Below are 24,091 nucleotides of genomic sequence, written 5' to 3'. Positions count from 1 at the left end.
ATACTGGTCAGGTAAACTTGATGAGCAGAGTTAAAGGGTCACCATCTCTCACCGTTCCTGTGGGCGTATGTAAGAACATGGACCCTTTTAAGGAAATTCTCAAATAGTGCCCGGTTGTTCTTATTCTTCCTATAGCATTGTGACATTTGTTGCTCAGCACCCCATAGATGTTGCCAGAGTCGCCCTTGTGGCCAAATAGGAGAAAGAAGGAGTAGCAGTCATTACCGATGGAGGTGCAAAAATACACCACCATCTCTGCCTTGTTCCTATTAGCAGTATATAGATTCAGTATATATCTCTGGGGGGGGGGGGGGGGGGAGTCCTCTGTCGTCCCTCCCCCTCTCAGTCAGGTGCAGGATCTGCACGGCAATCTAGATGCAGGGGTTCTTGGTGGGCCTCTCCAGCACAGCCCACGCCCAGTCAGCACCCAGAAAGATGTGCTGCTGCTTTTGTCATTGTGGTGCAGTTGGAGGAGTCGGTCATGTGGAGGTGGCTGCTCTGGGTAATGTAGGTTATTAGGAAGATCTCGTTGAGAGCTGGAACATGTCCTCCAGGTCGAGGGAAACAGGAGGTACTCCTGGGTCCTGGCGGCAGCTATCCCCACACAGTATTTGGATAGAGGGACAAAATCGTTGGGCTTGTTAAGGATTCTCCACAGGGCTAGTGGCTTGCTCTCTCCTCCCCCACAGGGAGGAGAATACACTGGGTATGTCTGGGGCTAGTGGCTTGCTCTCTCTCCTCCCCCACAGGGAGGAGAATACACTGGGTATGTCTGGGGCTAGTGGCTTGCTCTCTCCTCCCCCACAGGGAGGAGAATACACTGGGTATGTCTGGGGCTAGTGGCTTGCTCTCTCCTCCCCCACAGGGAGGAGAATACACTGGGTATGTCTGGGGCTAGTGGCTTGCTCTCTCCTCCCCCACAGGGTTGAGAATACACTGGGTATGTCTGGGGCTAGTGGCTTGCTCTCTCCTCCCCCACAGGGTTGAGAATACACTGGGTATGTCTGGGGCTAGTGGCTTGCTCTCTCCTCCCCCACCGGGAGGAGAATACACTGGGTATGTCTGGGGCTAGTGGCTTGCTCTCTCCTCCCCCACAGGGTTGAGAAATTGAAGTTCATGTTGGGAATGGTCATGGTCGAGGCTGGTGGTTTCTCCCACTAGGTTGAGATTATCTTGGGAATGTCCAGGGCTGGTTGTTTGCTCTCTATCTTCCCCATGTCTACATGATTAGGTCAGAGGGTGGTTTCCCTTATGACCTGAACATTTGATAACAACAGTATAGTTTATTGTTGTAGAAATTATAACTTACATGAAAAAAAGTGACATAGGTTATACTTCTGTAATAACATGGATTGAAGGTACATAAGGGTACTCAACCCTAAAAATACTTTAATTATACTATGTTTGCTCTAGAATGGTGAAACAAATGATAAAAATAAGTCAATTAAAACTCACCAGTATGGGTCTGCCTTTGATGTTTGGAACAGCTTCAGCCCCTCTCTCCTCTCTGAAACCCTAGTGAGATATTGTGATGTGCTGGGTTGATGCAGATTAACCTGCAATAGGATCCTCATACTGTACAGGTTATACCTGGGAATGGACATGTCACTGGGCTACCTAACTCCCAGGGAGCAGGCTTCCCTTAGTATTTCTTCTGTTACAGAAGCAATCCTCCATTCTGGTGACTGTTAAAGGGACTTACTTAAAGGACAACATCTGCCTATTCAATTATATGCGAATTATGTGTTGAAACATAGAAAAAAACTGTTTCTTATTGGTCATATACAAATTAGCTGTATTAAGTGTTGGTGTGTTTGTTTGCAGTATGTCTTAGTGCCTTGTTTGAATCATGGATGTGTCCAGGTAATGGGTTGTTCCACGAAATGAGTCCCCTTTGCATCCTTTTGATATTTGAAGAAGAAATTGTGCATAAATATGGAATTTTAAAAGACTCTTAAATTAAATGCCCTTTAATATAGACCACATTGATAATTCAATGCATCTGGTTTTAAATATGCCTAAAGACTTGCTAAAGGGCCAAAATTCTGCATTTTGACATGTCCCTCTGTGATTTAACCCCAACATTTCTCCAAGTTTTCACCTTCATTGAAAGCCCTAGTTATTTTGTTGCTTTGTCAAAGTAATTTCTGAATATTATTATTTAATTCATGAGATTTGTGATTTATTTTAAGGTAAAAAAAAAGAAAGAAAGAAATGTCCCTCATTTTAAGGTCAACCCTGTTACATGTACTGAACTCTCATTGTAATATGGTGAAACGATTCCTTTTGGAACATAAAAAAAAGGAGAAACATTGAACATCTTATAGTCAAATCATAGTGTAAAAGCAGGCGAGCTGATTCTACCCTTGTCGGTCGAACATGACACGTCAATCCTGTCACCCACTGATAGACAGGCTAGAATTGTTTTTAACAATTTCCTTTTTTTTAAGCTTGCATTCATTTGACCCTCCCCGTTGCACAAAACAAGCTTCCATTCCCCCTCTCACACGAGGATTTATGGCCGACTTAAGATGAAATCGTCAACCCTGTTACAATAAACCTGGTTACTTTATTTGCCACTCAATAGGCACTTGCTATTGTCTTTTGTTTTTCATTTAACCTCTTGAGATGGGGAAACATGTTTTTTTATTATGTTGAACATGTGCTCTTCATGACAGAAAGTTAAAATTAGGTTAAATATATATATTTTTTTAAACCAAATTAAACTACCCAAAAGAGACTAATTTAGTGGAACGACCCTAATCTAAAAAAAAACATACAAAAAAGTTGTCAAATAGTACAAAATAATACAGTGTGTGCAATCTTACAGGCTAATTTGCATAGGGGAAAAAGCATGTCCTAAAAGCTCAAGTGTTGTAGACCTATACCTTTCACCAAAAATATAAAACACATGCTATTTACTCTAGTTTGGGGAAGCGCTACACACCAATGACGCATGTAAAACAGAATTCCTTCACCGGTCATTGTGTTCGTGCCACTAATACAGAAGTAGTATTCATTATAGTCCTGTATTATGATGAGGTAAGGGGTATGGCCAGTTGAGATTGCTGGTAAAGCCTCCTGCATTGAGGTTAGGTTGAGGTATGAGGCAGATAGAGGTTTCCCTTGGTTGATTGGCTGCGTTAATTAGTGTGGCCAGCGTAGCGTCCTCTCAGACTAGTGCTGTTTGAGCCCGTCTCATCTCCTTCAGAACTTCGTCTCGGCTTAGCAAATACTGAAAGCAAGAAGGGCCAGGGGCTGGGGTTAGCAGGAAGCATTATTCTGCAATGTTTGTCAGTTAAAGGCTTTAGAGTAATGTCCCTAACTTTAAAATCTACTTGTCGAAACCGCTTTATTCAGTTGAAACCTCCACTGTCAGGAAATATCAGAACAACATAGCACTGTAGCATTGAGGAGAAATACAAAACACAACAGCCAGTGGCGTAGCGCAGTTTTGCGAGGCCCCACCTGCAAAGTCTGAGCAAGGCACCCCTTGGGGGGGAGGGGCAGCTAACTTCCTGAAATTCTACCACGGGGCAGGGAGAAGTATTTGCAATACCTCCAGGAGGATCCCAGAGCTTGTGGGCGCTGCGGGGGTGCATCCTACACCAGTGTTAACAGCGTAACAGAAAATACTTTGTTAACTGGTTAGTTTATTAATTATTTACAGTACTGTCAAAAAGCTTGTTGAATGAGACGGATTGAGGAACTACTTACCGTGAGTTGGTTTATTCCCTCAGAAAGAGCTTCTATCTGCAGTACGGTCCCCTCTGTCACCGCCATCTGCAAAGTCAAACACAACACCTAGTTCCGGGGTTACTGTACTACTGACAGGCTAGGACATCAATGACATACAGGTAACTGCCAAGATAATGGATACAAAGTATATTGAAAGCAGGTGCTTCCACACAGCTGTGGTTCTTGAGTTTAGTAAGCAATTAACAATCCATCATGCTTAGGATAATGTATTAAAAGTATTGTGTCTACCATAGCTATGCCCCCATAGGATGACAATGCCCCAATCCATAGGGCACGAGTGGTCCCTAAATGGTTTGATGAGCATGAAAACAATGTAAGCCATGTGCCATGGCCGTCTGTCACCAAATCTCAACCCAATTGAACACTTATGGGAGATTCTGGAGCGGTGCCTGAGACACCATTTTCCACCACCGTCAACAAAACACCAAATGATGGAATTTCTCACGGAAGAATGACGTTATATCCCTCCAATAGAGTTCCAGACACTTATGTAATCTATTACAAGGTGCATTGACAAGGTGCTGTTCTGGCTCGTGGTGGTCCGATGCCGTATTAAGACACTTTATGTTGGTGTTTCCTTTATTTTGGCAGTTACACGTTGTTACTTCCATGCATGATGGGATGGGAGGGTAGAAGGATCTACTGTAGGTGCTGAGCAAGCACCACTGTTCAAGTCATAGGTCACGTTCCAGGCCGACTACATTGCAGTCGTTGCATTGCATAAACCAATGATTTAAGGCAGGTGTCTGCAGTGAAGTCAGCCTGGAACATGGTCATTATGGATTTATGATAAAGATGTACCTGCAGATGGTTGAGCCCCTCCCCCCAAGGTGCATGATGGGATAGTCCTGTTCCAACATGCACTCCTCCATCTTGCATACAATGGGCCAATCATGATGATCAGAAGCATTGATGAGGGCTAGTTAGTGAATGATACTGGTTAATTAATTATGCATTCAGATGTCCCTGTACCGTGCAACGCAAATCCTTACAGTGTATCTTTGATTCAAGTTCTTAAAACTGTAAATATTGATAATGGACAGAGATGATTTCAACATAAAACCGAGACAAGACAACTTTCTCTTTTTCTAATATGAGAAGCACGCTTTGTACAAAGATTGCATGTATTAAATAGGTTATCAGGAAGTATTCCACTCCTTTATCACACTTATGATTTTTATTGACGGATTTGGATAGTACTATTTACAATTAATGACAACAAGAGGGCTTCCTTGATTGAAGCGTAATCTTTAACTAGAAAAATATTATAACAGTCACATTTGTAAAGAACAGTGCATGATACTCACAATCTGGATTCTGTCAAAATGTACACAGCTACACAATCTCATTGTACTTTCCATTATACTTCTTTCAATTTACCAACATAAATATATACCTCCATATGCAAATATTGCACAAGTTCATTCCACAACTGTCTGACAAACAAGCAACATTGCTTTCTACTGGTTAGAAAAACATTTTTTAAACAATGGATCAATACCATTAGGTGAATCTCAAATATGTGTGTTAAAAGGATCAATACAATGATGCACAATGTTGTTTACGTCAGTGGTATAATCTTAGTGCATTAAAGGGCTGATGTGATAATATCAGAAGCGTCATGCTCATATGGGGCACAAGGGCACATGTAAAATGATTTACTAAACTTCAATTTTAAGCACACATTTTATCGTAATTATTTATAAAATATCTCTAAGCAGTATTTTGCAGAGGGGGCACACTGACTGGTCCAGGCAAAGAGTACACCAGGCAAAGAGTACAAGTTGTTTCCCTGTATTACTAGCCAACTTACAATTTTATGAAGTTGGTTCCCGGTCTCCCAACCTCATAACAAGCAATCAAGCCATTTCGGGCTGTCAATCAAGTTAGAGTAGCTTGTCCAACTATCTTAGATGCCTGCTGGCAAGGTTGCCAAATTTTGGAAATGCAAGCAATTACTAAATGTACTGAATAATGTACTGACTCAAATTCCTTCAGTCTTTTACCCAGATTTATGCACAGAAGCACATTTAGGAGGATACTGACAGCTCATGAGGTATGCTTAGATATGCAGAAAAATATTTGGTTTAAATGTAATCTGGCACCTTATGATAATATAATGATATTTGTGTTGTAATTAGGATGCCATGATATGTTCCTGTATTGATGATGTGTGTTATGATCCCACGTGCTGTGTTGTAATGTGGAAATAACATCCTAGGCATGTTAGTGCAATATATAGATAACCGATGCAGAAAAACTGTCTTTTTCTTTTAACATTGAATTAGGCATAATGATTATGGCTCTAGATGCCAGGAAAAAGCTGTTTCAGGTGTTTGAAAATTGCAAAATTCTTCAACTTCCAGGGGGACACCACCCGTACATCTTTACATACTTCGTGCCACCTCTAAAATAATGGTACATGACACCTTTGGCTGATATATCACAGCTGAACACTAGGCTTGTAGATCCACAGAGAACATAGGAGGGTTTTTCACTAATAGGTATTTTGACCAATAAACCCAGCTCTGAAAAATATCTGTTGTGATTGGTCAAAAGACTGATTAGTGGAAGAAAGATCAGAATTGGGCTTCCTGTGTAAAACAACCTAAGTATCCAGAAGCAGCTCATGCCCCAGGCTAGGTTTGGTTGTTGGGTGTTAGATGATGGCACGTGAGGGGTGTGGAGGTGGGTGTGCTGGAGTGGGTTTTGGGTAGCGTTGGATGGGCATGGCAGGAAGAGGTGGGGTTATTGGCTGCAAGCTGAGTAGTGATGGGTAGGTAGATACAGTAGTGTGACATCATCAGCTGTATAGCCCCACCTGCTCTCGTCTGTCTGGGTCTCTGTCCAGGATTGGGCTGAGGCCCCTAAAGCCGGAGTAGGGCCGGTGGGCCCCGTTCACCACCGCCTGGAGCTGAGCCTGGGCCTGGGCCGCCTCCAGGGGGCAGATGTAGTCAGTCGAGTCGTCACATCTCTTCTTCCTCAGGTGGCCGAAGTTTGAGAAGCCCAACTTCTTTGGCTGAATGGGAGGACATGCTTTATGAACAGACTGAGAGAAAGTTGTGTATCATTTCTATTCTGTCCCTTTAACCATAATCAGTGAAAATATTTCTAAACAGCATACAAATGGACAGTGCTGTTTAAAAATGGTTCCTATAACCCTAATTGTGCTGCCTAAGTGCATTATGCTATCGCTACATTTTACCTCCGCACATTTTCTACTAGCCTTAAAAAAATGGTGGGTGTTCGAGATACGTGGTGCTACAAAAGCTTGCTGCCCGAAAAGCTGCTTGGAGCAGCCCTGGTCTTAGAGCTTAGCCAGGTCTGAGGGGTCACACTAAGGATTAAGGTGCCTGTCTCCTGAAAGAGATGGGGGAAAGGGAGGGGGATAGGGAGATGAAGATAGAAAGAGGAGACAGTGAGAGAGGGGGATGAGAGAGTAAGAAAAGGAGATTGAGAGAGGAGGGAGGGAGAGAGAAACAACAAAAACGAGGGCTCCTAACAGGGTGGTGGTTCAGCCCTTGGCGTTACTACAGTACAGTACTGTCATCTCTTACCCTGACTTTGGCTGTGGTGCTGAGGGGAGTGTAGCCAGACGACTCCATGAACTCCCTCTTCTCCTGCTGAGCCTGGGAGCCCACCAGCATGTTGAAGTTGGTGGCCAGGTGGCGTCGCAGCAGGGTCTTCTGAGGGGGGATGTTCAGCAGCATGGCCAGGGTGTCTGAGTTAAAACGAGGCTCCAGAATCTGGGGGGTCATTAGAGAAGATTCAGAGGAAGATACAGGGTGGTTGACATTTATTGTCATGAATCATGCCCTGGAAGCAGAACTGAGCGATGTTAATAGTTTGCCTAATGTCAGTTTATATGACAAAACAAGCAAGTACAGTGCCTTCGGAAAGCTTGCAGACACCTTGACTTTTTCCGCATTTTGTTAGGTTACAGCCTTATTGTAAAATTGATTAAATCGTTGTTTTTTTTTCCATCAATATACACACGATACCCCATAATGACAAAGGAAAAACCTATTTTTACACAAGTATTCAGACCCTTTACTCAGTACTTTGTTGAAGCACCTTTGGCAGCGATTACAGCCTCGAGTATTCTTGGGGAGAAGGTCAAACTTGGCACACCTGTATTTGGAGAGTTTCTCCAATTTTTCTCTGCAGATCCTCTCAAGCTCTGTCAGATTTGATGTGGAGTGTTGCTGCACAGATATTTTCAGGTCTCTCCAGAGATGTTTGATCAGATTCAAGTCTGGGCTCTGGCTGGGCCCCTCAACGACATTCAGAGACTTGTCCCGAAGCCACTCCTGCATTGTCTTGGCTGTGTGCTCAGGGTCGTTGTCCTGTTGGAAAGTGAACCTTCGCCCCAGTCTAAGGTCCTGAGCGCTCTGCAACAGGTTTTCATCAAGGATCTCTCTGTACTTTGCTCCATTCATCTTTTCCTTGATCTTAACTAGTCTCCCAGTCCCTGCTGCTGAAAAACATCCCCACACATGATGCTGCAACCACCATGCTTTACCGTAGGGATGGTGCCAGGTTTCCTCCAGACGTGACGCTTGGCATTCAGGCCAAAGAGTTCAATCTTGGTTTCCTCAGACCTGAGAATCTTGTTTCTCATGGTCTGTGAGTCTTTAGGTGCCTTTTTGGCAAACTTCAAGTGGGCTGTCCTGTGGCTTTTACTGATGAGAGGTTTCTGTCTGGCCACTTTACCATAAAGGCCCGATTGGTGGAATGCTGCAGAGATGGTTGTCCTTCTGGAAAGTTCTCCCACCTCAACAGAGGAACTCCAGAGCTCTGTCAGAGTGACCATCGGGTTCTTGGTCACCTATCTGACCAAGGTCCTTCTCCCCCGATTGCTCAGTTTGGCTGGGCGGCCAGCTCTTGTAAGAGTCTTAGTGGTTCCAAAATTCTTCCATTTAAGAATGATAGAGGCCACTGTGTTCTTGGGGACCTTCAATGCTGTAGATTGCGCCTTGACACAATCCTGTCTCTGAGCTCTATGGACAATTCCTTCAACCTCATGGCTTGGTTTTGCTCTGACATGCACCTTATGTAGACAGGTATGTGCCTTTCCACATCATGTCCAATCATTTAAATTGACCACAAGTGGACTCCAATCAAGATGTAAATACATCTCAAGGATGATCAATGGAAACAGGATGCACCTGAGCTCAATTTTGAGTCTCATAGCAAAGGGTCTGAATACTTATTTACTTAAGTTATTTCTGTTTTTTAAATTTTTCATACATTTGCAAATATTTCTAACAACTTTGTTATTATGGAGTATTGTGTGTTGATTGATGAGGATTTTTATTTATTTAATACATTTTAGAAGGATTAAAGGGGCCTGAATACTTTCCGAATGCACTGTATAGTGTAGAGCAGGGGTGTCATACTCATTCCACGGAGGGCCTGATTTTTCCTTTCAATTAAGTCAGAGACAACCAGGTGTGGGGAGTTCCTTACTAATTAATGACCTTAATTCATCAATCAAGGACCAGGGAGGAGCGAAAACCCGCAGACACTCGGCCCTCAGTGGAATGAGTTTGACACCTGTATTATGGCTTAAGCACAGGAAGCATAGAAATAGAGGATATAGAATGGATCTACCGCTTCTTAGACTTGCTATCGATGAGAATGACAGTTCTGTAACTCACATTTCTATCTGAATTTGGTCAGGTTGCCCAAAACGTTACATATTGCAGCCATAAGGTTAGGGTTAGGTATTAGGGTTAGCAGTGTGGTTAAGGTTAAGGTTAGGGTTATGGATAGGTTTAGGTTTAAAATCAGATTTTATGACTTTATGGCTGTGCCAGGTAGTGACCATTGCAGTGCTGTCTTCAGAACAAGATTTATGAGGAAAAATGCTAACCTGCCTACATACAGGTGATTACACAGAAAGTTGGGATGGAATGAATTGGAAAAATAGGCAGCGTCTACACAGGCAGACCCTGATTTTATTTTCACTAATTGTTATTTTGAACAATCAGATCAGCTCTTAAAAAGAGCTGATGTAAAAATATCTGATGGGATTGGTCAAAAGACCAATTAGTGGAAATGATACAGTTAAAAATAAAAGTTTCTTTAGGGATAGTCTCTTAGGAATTGTATGTAACTATACATGTCCCATTATGGACATATTTGTCACTATAACGGCCTGAGCTGAGCTGAAACGCAGTAGAAAGGTATAAGAAGGGGCTGATTCAGTCATTGGGCCCTTGTACTTACGATAAGGCCCCCGTGCACCCCGCTGCCCCTCAGGTTGGGAGCGTACTCCGCCAAGTCCACCGAGCGAAGCCACTCCATCACTCTGTGGTTAGACCACTGAACCACCTCCGAGGGAGATGTCTTGTTCTAGTAGGTAATAACACATCTTAGCAAACACAACTACATACGTGTGTACATGGAAAAACTCCCACAAACGTGCACATGCACGTGTCTCACCTCATCTCCAGGCCTTCTCTTCAGGCAGTTGGGGTTGAACTTGTTGACGTGGAGGACGTGGATAGCACACTTCACACTGAGGTGATGGAGCTGACTGGTCACTTTCAGGAACAAGAGGTTGTTCTGAAGGAAGTGAATCAAATATGTTGTGCATGTTTTTTCTTTTTTTGTACTGGATTTAACTACACTCCTAGGAAAAAAGGTGCTCCATAGGAGAACCCTTTGAAGAACCCTTTAAGGTTCCAGGTAGAACCCGATTGGGTTCCATGTTGAACATTTTCTCCAGAGGGTTCTACATGGAACCCAAAATGAGTTCTACCTGGAACCAAAAAGGTGTTCTCTTATGGGGACAGCTGAAGATCCCTTTTGGAACCCTTTTTTCTGAGTGTAGGAAGTCCCTTGAGATCCCTCTTTTTCGAGGGAGATCTGAAAGCCTTATGAATTATATACAGTGGCTGAGACACAACAGTGAGGCAAAAACTACTAAGACTACGATGAAAACCGATGGATGTACTTACCACTGTCAAGTACTGAAGCATTCTGCCGTCTACCCTTCCCTGGTGAAACTGATCCTTGTACTGAGGTAAGCCAATGTCATCAAGCCAACCTTTGAGGATAAACCACATAACAACCAATTATACTGGATCGATTACACAGAATAATCGCATCAAGTTTGCTGAATGTTGAGTGAATATGTTGATGGCCTCTACTGTGTCCTACATACGTGTGACCCAGATGTGGTCCAGTTCAGAGGATTTCTCTGTCAGTTTGGTGCTGAACGACTTCAGGGCCAACTGCAGCTTCTTTCTGTGCAGTGGATTCTTAATCCCCATCTCCTGATATCAAGATTAAAATTAATCCAGGTTATGAGCACACTATTTACTCCAAAGTGAGTGCTGCAAATGACAGTTTTAGTAACTGGATTTGGAGTCACTTGGCACACTATTTCACAATTGTGATCAAGATTTAAACAAATTAGTTTGCCCTGCTAGTTTGAGAACAGCCTACATATATATTGATATGACGTTTGGTACAGGAACCTGTCAAATGCAACAACAAAAACATAGCTGAAACATAGCTCCTCCAAACTAGCTCAAAACAACAACAAAGGTTGAGCAACATGATGTGAAAGACGGAACGAAATGACGTCTTGAGAACTAGACAGGTAGAACTAAATGGTGATGAGAATGTTGCAATGACTAGACAGGTAGAATGATTGGAGGGGACGAGCTAAACATTGCTTTGACAGCCATACTGATGGAGATTATACAGTGTGTTGTTAGAGGAACACCCAGCTAACACAGAACGTTCCCGGGAAGGATGTCCTTGCCTTATTTGACAAATAACTTTCCAACAGCGTTCTGGGAACCAAAATACGTTAGCAGAGTAATTTGTGTGACTGTACAGTGTGTACCTTCTCTAAATCCTGTGGTGAGGCAGAGAGGAGAGTTTGCCCGCTGTCGGCCCAGTGTCGGGCCAGAATCACATACTGGCCCAGCCCATACTCTTCCAGCCAGCAACACACCTGCTCCGGAGTCCACTTGGAGAAGGGCGTCTTCAGATCCCTGCAGGAGAGGACAGACAATTGATTGGATCATCAAGACTGGAATATTTTGGAATTCCTGCTCATCTAATGAATACATTGGCTTTTTTGGTATATTCTTGATCACATGCACGTTTAAGATAATACACTGTATTTTATGATAGTGTCCATCCCATACCGCACAGAGGTCAATGTCTCTCCGGCCCGGGCCAGGCGAGGGCCGGCGGTGGCTCTCAGTCCCCCCCTCTTAAACTCTCCAGGCTCAAGGTCCTCTCCCTGCAGGCTGCCAGACGGTGTCTTCCTTATCCTAGGGAAGAGGAGATAGAACACATCAGTACCATTACTAGTCCACCACCTCTACCCAGGATGACAAATATCAGATCGTTTTGCATTTATACCAATAGTCTCTGAATAAATATCTCTAGAAAGATCTTCAGCAGTGTGCCCTTCGTGTGTGTGTGTGTGTGTGTGTGTCAGCTGTACAGGTACTCACTTTCCCCAGAGCTTCTTGATGCTCCGGTGGTTCTTCTTGTTCTCTGGAGAGACAGGGGACTGCTGTCCTGAGTCCACTCCAGACGACAGGGGAGACAAGTCTGACAGTGTGGACTCATCCAGTCTCTCCGACTTTCCTGTGAGAGCAGCATATGGAGATTTAGTAAGTACTGGAATCTATTTAAAACTGTCTTCCTCATTTAAGTCATTGTTCTATTAATTAAAGTAAGTCATGCAAACGCTTTAAGGACACTGTATTCCTTCAATTCTTTAGGGTCTAAAGTTGAGGTATTATCCATGCAGGACCCACCCATATCAAACAGATCATGCTTTCCGCAAGATCCTGCTGTGCCAAAGGTTAGCCAAGCGAAAAGTGAAACATGAAAGCATTAACATTGTTAGTGCGCTCCAGCATTTTCAGCAAAATTACACACAAAATGTAAATGTTGTCTTCATGGATGCCAATTAAAATCTTTGAAGACAAATTCGTTTTTCGCTTATCTAATATACATGTTTAATACACTGAAATGAAATAATGGTCCGAGGCGAATGGGATGTCAAGTTGCATCTGTATATGTTTACAGTGTATGGTTAAGCCAGATCAACCATGGTCGACCTCTGTGCACACAACCCTCGCCTCACGTGACGAAGCCGAAGGAGCCCTGCTTTTGAGGTCAATGTGCACTTTGTGCACTGCAACACCAGTCACACATGCGAGAAAAAAGAGCCAGGCATAATCGGAGATGCCTCTCTCTGACTCACTGAGGATCTTACTCCTTCCAACACAGGCTGGAGTTATCAACTTTAAGTCACAACTTGAATCCATAGTGAAAACAGGGGCCTGGTGCTTTGACACGGGGCTTCTGCCTGTGAGTCGTAGTACGGTACCTAATGCTGGAGCACTGGCACTCCTGCAGCGGTCTTCAGCCATGATACAAGCAGAAAGCCACACAGAACAAAAAAAAAGAGAGGACAGCAGAAACAGTACAACAGCAAGTGGAAGATTAGTACAGAGTGAGCGAGAATTGAGGATAGCCACCCCATGCAAACCAACCACACCGTGAGAGAAGTGTGGAACAGTGCAGTTTTTGAAACAAACCATAGAAGTGTATTTATTAAATTTATAATATACATCCACGGGAAGGTTTTGTTGTTATTTGTTGTTTGAAACATTCCAGAAGGCTGTTTGATAAAAAAAAGACAAGCAGCAGTGTTTTAAGATGTGACTTACTTAGGTGAAACTCACTGTCCTCGCTATCGTCAGGGGACAGCTGGTCTGGCGTAGAATACTGCTCTCGATCCCCATTCATGTCAGGTCGAGACAGCTTCCCTGGTAGGGTCTGATATTTGTTCATTTCGATGTGCTGATTCTGTGGGGAGAGGGGAGGGGGCATGGTTACAGGCAAGTCCCAAGTCTATCCAAATGGAATTAAATGGCATCTGTTGACATTAGATTTCAGTTGAAATGCTGCTAAATTACAGAACAGAATTTGAGAATCAGATTTATATTTTGTCCTTTCATGACCATATCATTGTTAATTCGATAGGACTGCCACTGGAGTCACAAGTGTTCAGGAGACAACAGACAAAAGGCCAATTTCAAAAGCCTTAGGGGCACCTAGAGTATGATCGCTACTACATTTGACAGTTTCGGCTGAACCTTTGGCTCTGTCCCGGTCAGATAGGATAAAGTTAGCTTGTGAGAGATTAAGGGTTAGTGGTGGTGAGATCATGCAAGTAGAAAATACCTCTGAAACCGGTTCAACTGGTTGACCCACCACGACATGCTACAGGAAGGGGGAGCGTGCATGTAACGAAGAGAACACACACACTGTTAGTATAGTAATGTATCGGCATCATCAACTCAACAACAACAGTCTTTGAATACAAGCACAGTACCGTTCAAAAGTTTGGAGTCACTTAGAAATGTCCTTGTTTTGGAAAGAAAAGCACATTTTTTTGCCCATTCAAATAACATCAGATTGATCAGAAATACAGTGTGGACATTGTTAATGTTGTAAATGACTATTGTAGCTTGAAACGGTGGATTGTTTATGGAATATATACATAGGCGTACATAGGCCCAATATCAGCAACCATCACTCCTGTGTTCCAATGAAACGTTGTGTTAGCTATTCCAAGTTTTCCAATTTTAAAAGGCTAATTGATCATTAGAAAACCTTTTTGCAATTATGTTAGTACAGCTGAAAACGGTTGTCGTGATTAAAGAAGCAATACAACTGGCCTACTTTAGACGAGTTGAGTATTTGGAGCATCAGAATTTGTGGGTTCGATTTCAGGCTCAAAATGGCCAGAAAAAAAGTACTTTCTTCTGAAACCCGTTAGCTTATTCTTGTTCTGAGAGATTTTGGGTATTCCATGCGCGAAATTGCCAAGAAACTGAAGATCTCGTACAATGCTGTGTACTCCCTTCACAGAACAGAAGGCCAGCATCCAGGAGTCGCCTCTTCACTGTTGACGTTGAGACTGGAGTTTTGCGGGTACTATTTAATGAAGCTCAAACTAGACACTCTAATGCACTTGTCCTTTTGCTCAGTTGTGCACCGGGGCCTCCCACTCCTCTTTCTATTCTGGTTAGAGCCAGTTTGCACTGTTCTGTGACGGGAGTAGTACACAGCGTTGTATGAGATCTTCAGTTTCTTGGCAATTTTTCACATTAAATATTTCTAATCAATGTTATGTTATTTTAAAATACAAAAAAATTAGATTTTCTTTCAAATAAATGACATTTCTAAGTGACCCCACACTTTTGAACGGTAGTGTATGTGTTTAGCTGTTTTTGTTAGGATAACAGTCATCAGAAACTAAATGGTTATGTATTTTTGTTAGAGCACCCATACCATTTCTAATGTGTTTGGTCAATTACAAATGAAGCACATGCTGCATGTCTAAGATGGATATATTGTAATCGTAAAGTTAAATCAAAATACAGAAATATCTACTTTTGGAAAGCTCATATTCCGAGCTAGCCATTTAAAAAGGATGGTCCCCTGATCTAATTGAATCTGAACAACCCTTTAACTGGAACAGCACAGGAAAAATCCTAGAGGACAACCTGGTTCATTCTGCTTTCCAACAGACAGCTGCAACATCGAGAGCATCAGGACTGGTTGCATTACTACCTATTACGGCAATTGCTCTGCCTCTGACCGCAAGGCACTACAGAGGGTAGTGCATACGGTCCAGTACATCCCTGGGGCTTAGGTGCTTGCCTTCCAGGACCTCTACACCAGGCGGTGTCAGAGGAAGGCCCTAAAAATTGTCAAAGACCCCAGCCAGCCCTGTCATAGACTGTTCTCTCTACTACCGAATGGCAAGCGGTACCGGAGTGCCAAGTCTAGGACAAAAAAGCTTCTCAACAGTTTTTACCCCCAAGCCATAAGACTCCTGAACAGGTAATCAAATGGCTACCTGGACTATTTGCATTGTGTGCCCCCCCAAACCCCTCTTTTTACACTGCCACTACTGTTTGTCATATATGAATAGTCACTTTAACTATACATTCATGTACACACTACCTCAATTAGCCTGACTAACCGGTGTCTGTATGTAGCCTCGCTACTTTTATAGCCTCGCTACTGTATATAGCCTCGCTACTGTATTATAGCCTGTCTTCTTACTGTTGTTTTAATTCTTTATCTACATATTGTTCACCTAATACCTTTTTTGCACTATTGGTTAGAGCCTGTAAGTAAGTATTTCACTGTAAGGTCTACACCTGTTGCATTCGGCGCACGTGACAAATAAACGTTGATTTGACACAGGGAGACAAATTCACCTTTCAGCAGGACAATAACCTAAAACAAATATACACTGGAGTTGCTTTCCAAGACGACATTGAATGTTCCTGAGAGGCCAAGTTGAAGAATTTAAAAAAGAATGATGTGCAAATATTGTACAATCCAGGTGTATAAAGCTCTTAGAGACTTACCCAGAAAGACTCACAGCTGTAATCACTGCCAAAGGTGATTCTAACATGTATTGACTCAGGGGTGTGAATACTTATGTAAATGAGATATTTCTGTATTTCATTTTCAATCCATTTGCCAAAACTTCTAAAAACATGTTAGAATTATGGGGTAACATTATGGGGTATTGTGTGTAGAGGGTTAACGAAACAAATCTAATTCATGCATTTTGAATTCAGGCTGGAACACAACAAAATGTGGGATACGTCAAGGGGTATGAATACTTTCTGAGGGCAGTGTTCAAAGCTGTCATCAAGGCAAAGGGTGGCTACTTTGAAGAATCTAAAATATTAAATCTATTTAGATTTGTTTAACACTTTTTTGGTTACTACATGATTCCATGTGTGTTATTTCATAGGTTTGATGTCTTCACTATTATTCTACAATCTAGAAAAAAAGTAAAAACAAAAACAACCTTGAATGAGTAGGTGTGTGAAATATTGACTGGTACTGTATATAAATAAGCATATATATAGGGGGGATCCCACTTCTTTTTGTTTTTTCTTCTCCTGTTTATATGTTTATACTGAATGTATTATTGCTTAAACTGTTATGCATTTCTTACTGTTGGTTTTCTTTTGAGTGGCAGCCTACGGGTTCATGTTTAATAAAGTAATACATTTAAATGATGTACCTGTAATTTAAATAATGAACAAAAAATGACAAAACAAGTCAAAACTTGGTAAAAAAAATATATCAAATGAACACGGCAAAATCATGAAACCTTTGGTAACGATCCACTTTGTAACTCCTCCAGGCTACTTGAAAGCATCCGTGGTTGGGACCTATTGAGAAAAACAACATTGAAACCAAACTAGCAATACAACACTATAGTATTGCTGGCCTCTCCGCAGTAGATTTCTGAGTTGGCAGTGGTTGGCAGCGGCCTGTGGTCTTTGGGATGCCCTACCTCTCGGAGGGGATTGTAGGTAATGTGATGTGACAGGCTGGGCTCTACAGGAGAGGGGGGCTGTGGGGGCTGTTTGTGCCAGGCGGGGACTTCACAGTGACAGGGTCACTCACAGCCACTTTAGTGGGCCCTTAATTAAAGACAACCAAAACAACGAGTGGGCCTGGCTGTCACACCCACACAGACTCAGCTCTACTTGCCATTCTCCGCTGTAGAAGCAACCAGCATCACTCTGGGAGACCATCACCATCGACGTCTCCAGGGAGGTCTGGATACTGCGGCAGCTGGGACACAGGGACAGGTCCAATATAACATGGTAAACCTGAGGGAGCACGGCTGGGGCACAAGGGTGTGTGTGTGTGTGTGTGTGTGTGTGTGTGTGTTTGTGAGAGCGAGTGTGCTTGCAAGTGTTTGGGTGTACAGGGGCACAAGTGCCTTTTATTCACTTTCGATCAACCTCTCCCAAGGACATCTAATTTCAACAACAACAATACAAGCCCGTTGGGGACTTCTTCCTCCATGTGTGTGCAATCAGTGGTTGTCAGCTGGCTTGTTTATTTACCTGGAGTCCAGCTCTTTCTGGAAGGACGAGGGAGACACTAACAGGGGAGAGGAGCCTCTAGAAGACATCTGGGTAGGGCGATATCACACAGACACTTTAGAGCAAGAGTTTAAACACTTTGAGTATGCACACTAAATAGTCTGCTAATACACCGGCATGGTATATGAGAGCAGAGGCATGGAGTGTATTACTAGTCAGAGTGTTAGTACTATTCAATGAAAATATGATGAGTGGGCGAGTACTTGAGAAATGCAAGGTTGTCATTGTACTGTGTTGTGTGGTTCACAGAGGAGGAGCAGACAGAGCTCTCTTACCGCTGACCGGATGATGTCTGAATGAGCTTTATGGGTGAGAGCCCTCATCTTCAGACTCCCACTCAGTTCCTCCTCACTGCTCCCAACCAGGAGCTTCTCACTGGACCCTAAATACACACACACACACACACACATATTCAGAATTTATTCAATGCCTCTTCAACATTCTTGTAATTATTTATTTGAAAAATGTCAAGCTCTCAGCTTGAGTATATGAAAGCAGCGTTTATCACTTTTGAGTAAGTGTGTATAAAAGCAGTGAATGTGTATTATCTCTGGGAGGGAGTGTTTATAGGCAGTGAGTATATTACCTTGAGTGAGGGCCATCACCTCCTTCATCTTCCTGTACTGTCCCAGGAGAACAGTCAGCTCCTCTATGTGACGGTCCTAACACAAATAGAAAGGACTTTAATAACATACCTTCACTTTGTACAACTTCAAAAAATTAGAATATGACACATTTACTTACTTTCTCATAATTAGTTGCTACTAAAGACTCCATCCCCATTTTCAACCTTTGCAATTCTTGGTCTGAAAACAGAAAAGAAAATGTATTTTTGTGACTAATGAGAGTAATTATGTTTAAATATCAACTGTTCATAACTCCCTGGGATAAAGCAAAAACAAATCCCATGAGTGAAACTGAAGTTGATCTCAGATCGAATGTCTGCGGGGCCAAGTTAACCTTTTATGTAAAGCAGTAATGACCATCATGCTTTTAGGGAAAGAGGATAATTTTGTACATGTATTAAACTGCGAGTTTGACCAATCCCAGTCCCATTTGTTAGGGGGTCCGGGGTACTCCCCGGAAAAGGACATTCTACTCCAAAATAAATGTTGAAAAAATGAGGATGCTGACACCATCTACAATATATTTTCCAACTCCAGAAATGAGCCCAATAACATATTGGTAAAAATTACGTTAAAATTATTTTTACATATTGGACCATGTACAGTGCCTTGCGAAAGTATTCGGCCCCATTGAACTTTGCGACCTTTTGCCACATTTTGCCACATTTCAAACTTCAAACATAAAGATATAAAACTGTATTATTTTGTGAAGAATCAACAACAAGTGGGACACAATCATGAAGTGGAACATCATTTATTGGATATTTCAAACCTTTTTAACAAATCAAAAACTGAAAAATTGGGCGTGCAAAATTATTCAGCCCCCTTAAGTTAATACTTTGTAGCACCACCTTTTGCTGCGATTACAGCTGTAAGTCGCTTGGGGTATGTCTCTATCAGTTTTGCACATCGAGAGACTGAATTTTTTTCCCCCATTCCTCCTTGCAAAACAGCTCGAGCTCAGTGAGGTTGGATGGAGAGCATTTGTGAACAGCAGTTTTCAGTTCTTTCCACAGATTCTCGATTGGATTCAGGTCTGGACTTTGACTTGGCCATTCTAACACCTGGATATGTTTATTTTTGAACCATTCCATTGTAGATTTTGCTTTATGTTTTGGATCATTGTCTTGTTGGAAGACAAATCTCCGTCCCAGTCTCAGGTCTTTTGCAGACTCCATCAGGTTTTCTTCCAGAATGGTCCTGTATTTGGCTCCATCCATCTTCCCATCAATTTTAACCATCTTCCCTGTCCCTGCTGAAGAAAAGCAGGCCCAAACCATGATGCTGCCACCACCATGTTTGACAGTGGGGATGGTGTATTCAGGTGATGAGCTGTGTTGCTTTTACGCCAAACATAACGTTTTGCATTGTTGCCAAAAAGTTCAATTTTGGTTTCATCTGACCAGAGCACCTTCTTCCACATGTTTGGTGTGTCTCCCAGGTGGCTTGTGACAAACTTTAAACAACACTTTTTATGGATATCTTTAAGAAATGGCTTTCTTCTTGCCACTCTTCCATAAAGGCCAGATTTGTGCAATATACAACTGATTGTTGTCCTATGGACAGAGTCTCCCACCTCAGCTGTAGATCTCTGCAGTTCATCCAGAGTGATCATGGGCCTCTTGGCTGCATCTCTGATCAGTCTTCTCCTTGTATGAGCTGAAAGTTTAGAGGGACGGCCAGGTCTTGGTAGATTTGCAGTGGTCTGATACTCCTTCCATTTCAATATTATCGCTTGCACAGTGCTCCTTGGGATGTTTAAAGCTTGGGAAATCCTTTTGTATCCAAATCCGGCTTTAAACTTCTTCACAACAGTATCCCGGACCTGCCTGGTGTGTTCCTTGTTCTTCATGATACTCTCTGCGCTTTTAACGGACCTCTGAGACTATCACAGTGCAGGTGCATTTAGACGGAGACTTGATTACACACAGGTGGATTGTATTTATCATCATTAGTCATTTAGGTCAACATTGGATCATTCAGAGATCCTCACTGAAATTCTGGAGAGAGTTTGCTGCACTGAAAGTAAAGGGGCTGAATAATTTTGCACGCCCAATTTTTCAGTTTTTGATTTGTTAATTAAAAAAGTTTGAAATATCCAATAAATGTCATTCCACTTCATGATTGTGTCCCACTTGTTGTTGATTCTTCACAAAAAAAATACAGTTGTATATCTTTATGTTTGAAGCCTGAAATGTGGCAAAAGTTCGCAAAGTTCAAGGGGGCCGAATACTTTCGCAAGGCACTGTATATATCATTTTTATTTATTTATGCCGCACACAATTTTAGGAGTAAAGAAATAAATGTGGTAGCAATAGAAAGCTGGTATCCCCCTCTTTTTTCTTAACAAAGGCCAATACTGCTTTCAAAAGTATTTTTTCCCACGATTGCATTAAAAATTGTTCTGAATTGACTGCTTGTCAGAGTACGTTTCTCTCCCTATGCTCTCGCAACTTGAATGTGCCTTCAGAGGAACATTTATCTTGCATAGAACACAGTACAACAAGCCGACTAGGTAAATAGGTCAACTATTCTACTACGGGGTGGTCTGATTTTGTTTTAATAATAACATTAAATGGCAAAAATAGTGGCACTGGAAAGTTAAACCTGATTGATAAAGTATAGGCTTTGAATTACTTTGCCAGCAGCTACAGTAGGCTTTTTGAGTGTCAGCAACAATCATGTATGTTAGCTCAGTGCACACAGCGTAACAAGAGAAAATAAAATATTGGACAATATATTTCGTAGAACAGACATGCTTCTCTATTAGGCCATTTCATCTCCAATGGTCTTATGGGCGTGGGTGTGAGGATGTGTCAGAGCTTCCCTCCTCCCTGCCCCTTCTTCCCCCCTCACCCCTTCTCCCATCTGCAGCTGCCGGGGCTGATGGAATGGGTATGACAGACATGACAGCATGCCAGCGTGGGTTAGACAACACAGTAGAGAGGCAGTGACGGCGGAGCAGCATTGTACCAGGGCCACAACTGCAGGAGCTTAGAGACTAGAGACTTACATTTGTCTGTCAGCTGTCTCCTATACACCTCCTCTACTGCAGGGGGCAGCATAGAGTAAAGAGACAACAGTGGAGGGGGCAGAGAGAGGGCATTTGATAGGTATTGTATTATCTGAATGAGGCACCACATGCAGACAACCAGCTGGTATAATTCAACCTCTAAATATGTATCATTAGTTCGTATTATCAAATGTCAATGTTCAAAGTCTCCCCCTGCCCTGACAGTAGAATAAGCATTAGTGGATGGTATTAAGTTTGAGGTGGGACACCTGAAATAATGACAGTATGCGTTAAAATAGCCAGTCCCTGGTATTACTGATGATGTATGTTTGACAGGTAAAGTTACCTCTCTCTGGGTTCTCATTGGTCATTGGGCCTCTGGAGACCAGCTGGCTCTGTAGGCCCTCAATTGCAGAGTCTTTGGAAGCCAGCATCTGCTGTAGGTCTGCTATCTCCGCCTGAGAGGGTCACGGTCAATGGAGTGATACAAGTTAATACTGCATGTTGACAGCCACATTATGACATTAGATCTCATACAGATATAGGTACAAGTTGGCAAGACAATTATGTCTTCCTCAAGGAGGAAAAGCATGAGAGGGGTGTGGATAGGGCTGTGGCAGTCACAAAACTTTGTCAGCAGGTGAATGTCAAGAAAACAACTGTCAGTCCCATGGTAATTGACAGGTAATTAACATAAAGCCATTTAGCATCTCCTGGCTTCCACACAAGCCACTGAAGCAGACCTTTGGAACATCTACATCTACAAAAAGTCTACTAAATCCATGTAATATAGCCTACACCTTCACAATAAATCCATTATTTATTTAAGACAGGCATAAAGAAGTATGATGTGAATGAAATGTAGTCTATTTCAGAAGAACAGAACAGCATACTCTGAGTTGTCCTTATATTAGGCCCTGATCTGGCTATGCCAATGGCTGTGGGCTACACTTGTTCATTCAGCAGAAGAACTGCTTAGAATTCCGTGGCATTATTTTATATTATTTTATAGTAGGAAGAATGCAATTGAACAAAGCTGACTAAAATACACTGGATATTTTCTCTAAATGATTTGTGGGAGTGCGCACGTGTCTATTCTGTGTTGAGCGGTTAACAAAGAAATAGGTATTCCTATATGCTTCATTTAGAGTTATTAATGTAACTTTAGTTGTTCTACAAACGTTGGCCTATATGTTTTGATTTTTAATACATTGTAAGCCTGCATGATGAGACTCTAATGATGATTTTTTTTAAAGTTGCTTGAAAGTCATGAGCTCTGCTTTGTTCTGTACACACTACATCAGTCACTCATTCACAATTTGACAAGCACTTGATAATGCCTACAATTTCACGGCGGCATTTCCTTTGTGTGGTAGTAATGCACCTTAAAAAAATCCATGCCTTGAGTGCTGCGCATTCCAAATCACCTCTCACTCACATGGCTCTCCATCACATGATCGGGTCTTTCTCATATGCTACAAGTGAAGACAGACACATCGGGGACGCAACTGAACTGCCCACGTTTACTTCTCGCCAGCCAACAAGATGAGTAGGCCTTACGAACAGCAAAAGCACTAGCTTATGTCAATCTACTATCCGCCATAGTACAAAAGTCGACCTAAATAAGATTGGAACCTCCTCTTTTTAGTAGAGGCCATCACTCTGTTTTCTCACGCAATTGCATAGCCTATAGAAATGTTGCGCAACATGAGCTCATGGGCTCTCATGAAGTATTTGATTCGATTTTCGATTACATTTGCATTGATGCCAGATTGCATAAAGGGACAATGGAGTGCTGAGTACGGGGCAGTTAGCAAGTTTGGTAGGCTACTTATGATCAGCAGCAGCATCAGAGCTTGGAGAAGCCTAATTACGTGACTAAATAGTCATGTGGAATTTGACTGCCTTCATGACTCGTGACCGACGGTGTGGTGGTAATACGGTCACCGCAACAGCCCTAGGTGTGGTGCATAATTCCTGATAAAAGACACTGTCCACAATCTTAAACACATTCAAATTCGTAACATATTGTGCAAATTGGATTCGTAACATACTGTATCATACAAATTGGATGACGTAGAACAACAAAAACGGGGACCCATTTTGGCTCGTGAGCACCACGCTGAAATTATACAAACGTTTTGGAGCACCGCTTTAAGTCCTTAGTGGGGTAGGGAGAACAAACAAATACTGATCAATTCAAGTCAATAAAAATCTCTGTGTTTCAAAGAATCTATTCTAGTCGAACAAAGAACTTTAAACACAATGTGGCCATATTTGCGACCAACCGTTTTAATGTAAACAGTTTCAAAATGGGTATTAGCCAATTAAAATTGGGGACTGACACATGACAGAACAGTAAATTGTAGCTGGTCCCATCAGATAACATGGCACACGTTAGCCCGATGCTAACTTCACTAGGTGGCAGTGATTATATCCTGGAACAAATTCTTCATCAGCCTAAGATCTTTGACTTTATATCCACCAACCAATGGCATTTCTTAAAATAGGTCAGCGCTGGCCACGAGAGGAATATTTAAAAGCTACAAATCGAAGGTTTACTTTTGTTCCATTGGTCTGTAACAAAATGTCCTAACGTGAGACAAACTGTTTTTTTTCGCATATATGACAAAATCCCACGTTTCTCCCTATCATTTCTGTCACGACTTCTGCCAAAGTCGGTCCCTCTCCTTGTTCGGGCGGCATTCAGC

The 24,091-nt window shown here is 42.3% G+C and overlaps 1 protein-coding gene across 4 annotated transcripts in view; it reads right to left on the bottom strand.

Annotated features, from left to right (window-relative positions):
- Positions 1–311: 311 nt before the first annotated feature.
- The window catches only part of LOC135524159 (liprin-beta-2-like), a 126,400-nt gene continuing 102,620 nt past the window's right edge, over positions 312–24,091 (bottom strand). For 2 of the 4 annotated variants that reach the window (XM_064951418.1, XM_064951419.1), the window contains 22 exons: positions 21,727–21,838; positions 21,381–21,416; positions 18,486–18,547; positions 18,328–18,403; positions 18,017–18,123; positions 17,703–17,770; positions 17,341–17,424; positions 16,955–17,015; positions 13,990–14,028; positions 13,473–13,611; positions 12,243–12,378; positions 11,928–12,056; positions 11,621–11,771; positions 10,931–11,042; positions 10,725–10,813; positions 10,207–10,329; positions 9,991–10,116; positions 7,317–7,505; positions 6,581–6,778; positions 3,718–3,783; positions 1,456–1,515; positions 312–1,256 (listed from right to left, as the gene is read on the bottom strand). In XM_064951418.1, the coding sequence (XP_064807490.1) occupies positions 1,233–1,256; positions 1,456–1,515; positions 3,718–3,783; positions 6,581–6,778; positions 7,317–7,505; positions 9,991–10,116; positions 10,207–10,329; positions 10,725–10,813; positions 10,931–11,042; positions 11,621–11,771; positions 11,928–12,056; positions 12,243–12,378; positions 13,473–13,611; positions 13,990–14,028; positions 16,955–17,015; positions 17,341–17,424; positions 17,703–17,770; positions 18,017–18,123; positions 18,328–18,403; positions 18,486–18,547; positions 21,381–21,416; positions 21,727–21,838 (2,187 nt within the window). In that variant the 3' untranslated portion in view covers positions 312–1,232. Of the gene's footprint in view, positions 3,236–3,717; positions 3,784–6,580; positions 6,779–7,316; positions 7,506–9,990; positions 10,117–10,206; positions 10,330–10,724; positions 10,814–10,930; positions 11,043–11,620; positions 11,772–11,927; positions 12,057–12,242; positions 12,379–13,472; positions 13,612–13,989; positions 14,029–16,954; positions 17,016–17,340; positions 17,425–17,702; positions 17,771–18,016; positions 18,124–18,327; positions 18,404–18,485; positions 18,548–21,380; positions 21,417–21,726; positions 21,839–24,091 lie in introns of all 4 variants that reach the window. The other 2 variants (XM_064951420.1, XM_064951421.1) reach the window with 2 other exon arrangements.

Source organism: Oncorhynchus masou, chromosome 31, assembly GCF_036934945.1.
Source record: "Oncorhynchus masou masou isolate Uvic2021 chromosome 31, UVic_Omas_1.1, whole genome shotgun sequence".
In the NCBI taxonomy this organism is placed as follows: Eukaryota; Metazoa; Chordata; class Actinopteri; order Salmoniformes; family Salmonidae; genus Oncorhynchus; species Oncorhynchus masou.
This window is presented reverse-complemented; position numbering and strand designations above follow the sequence as displayed.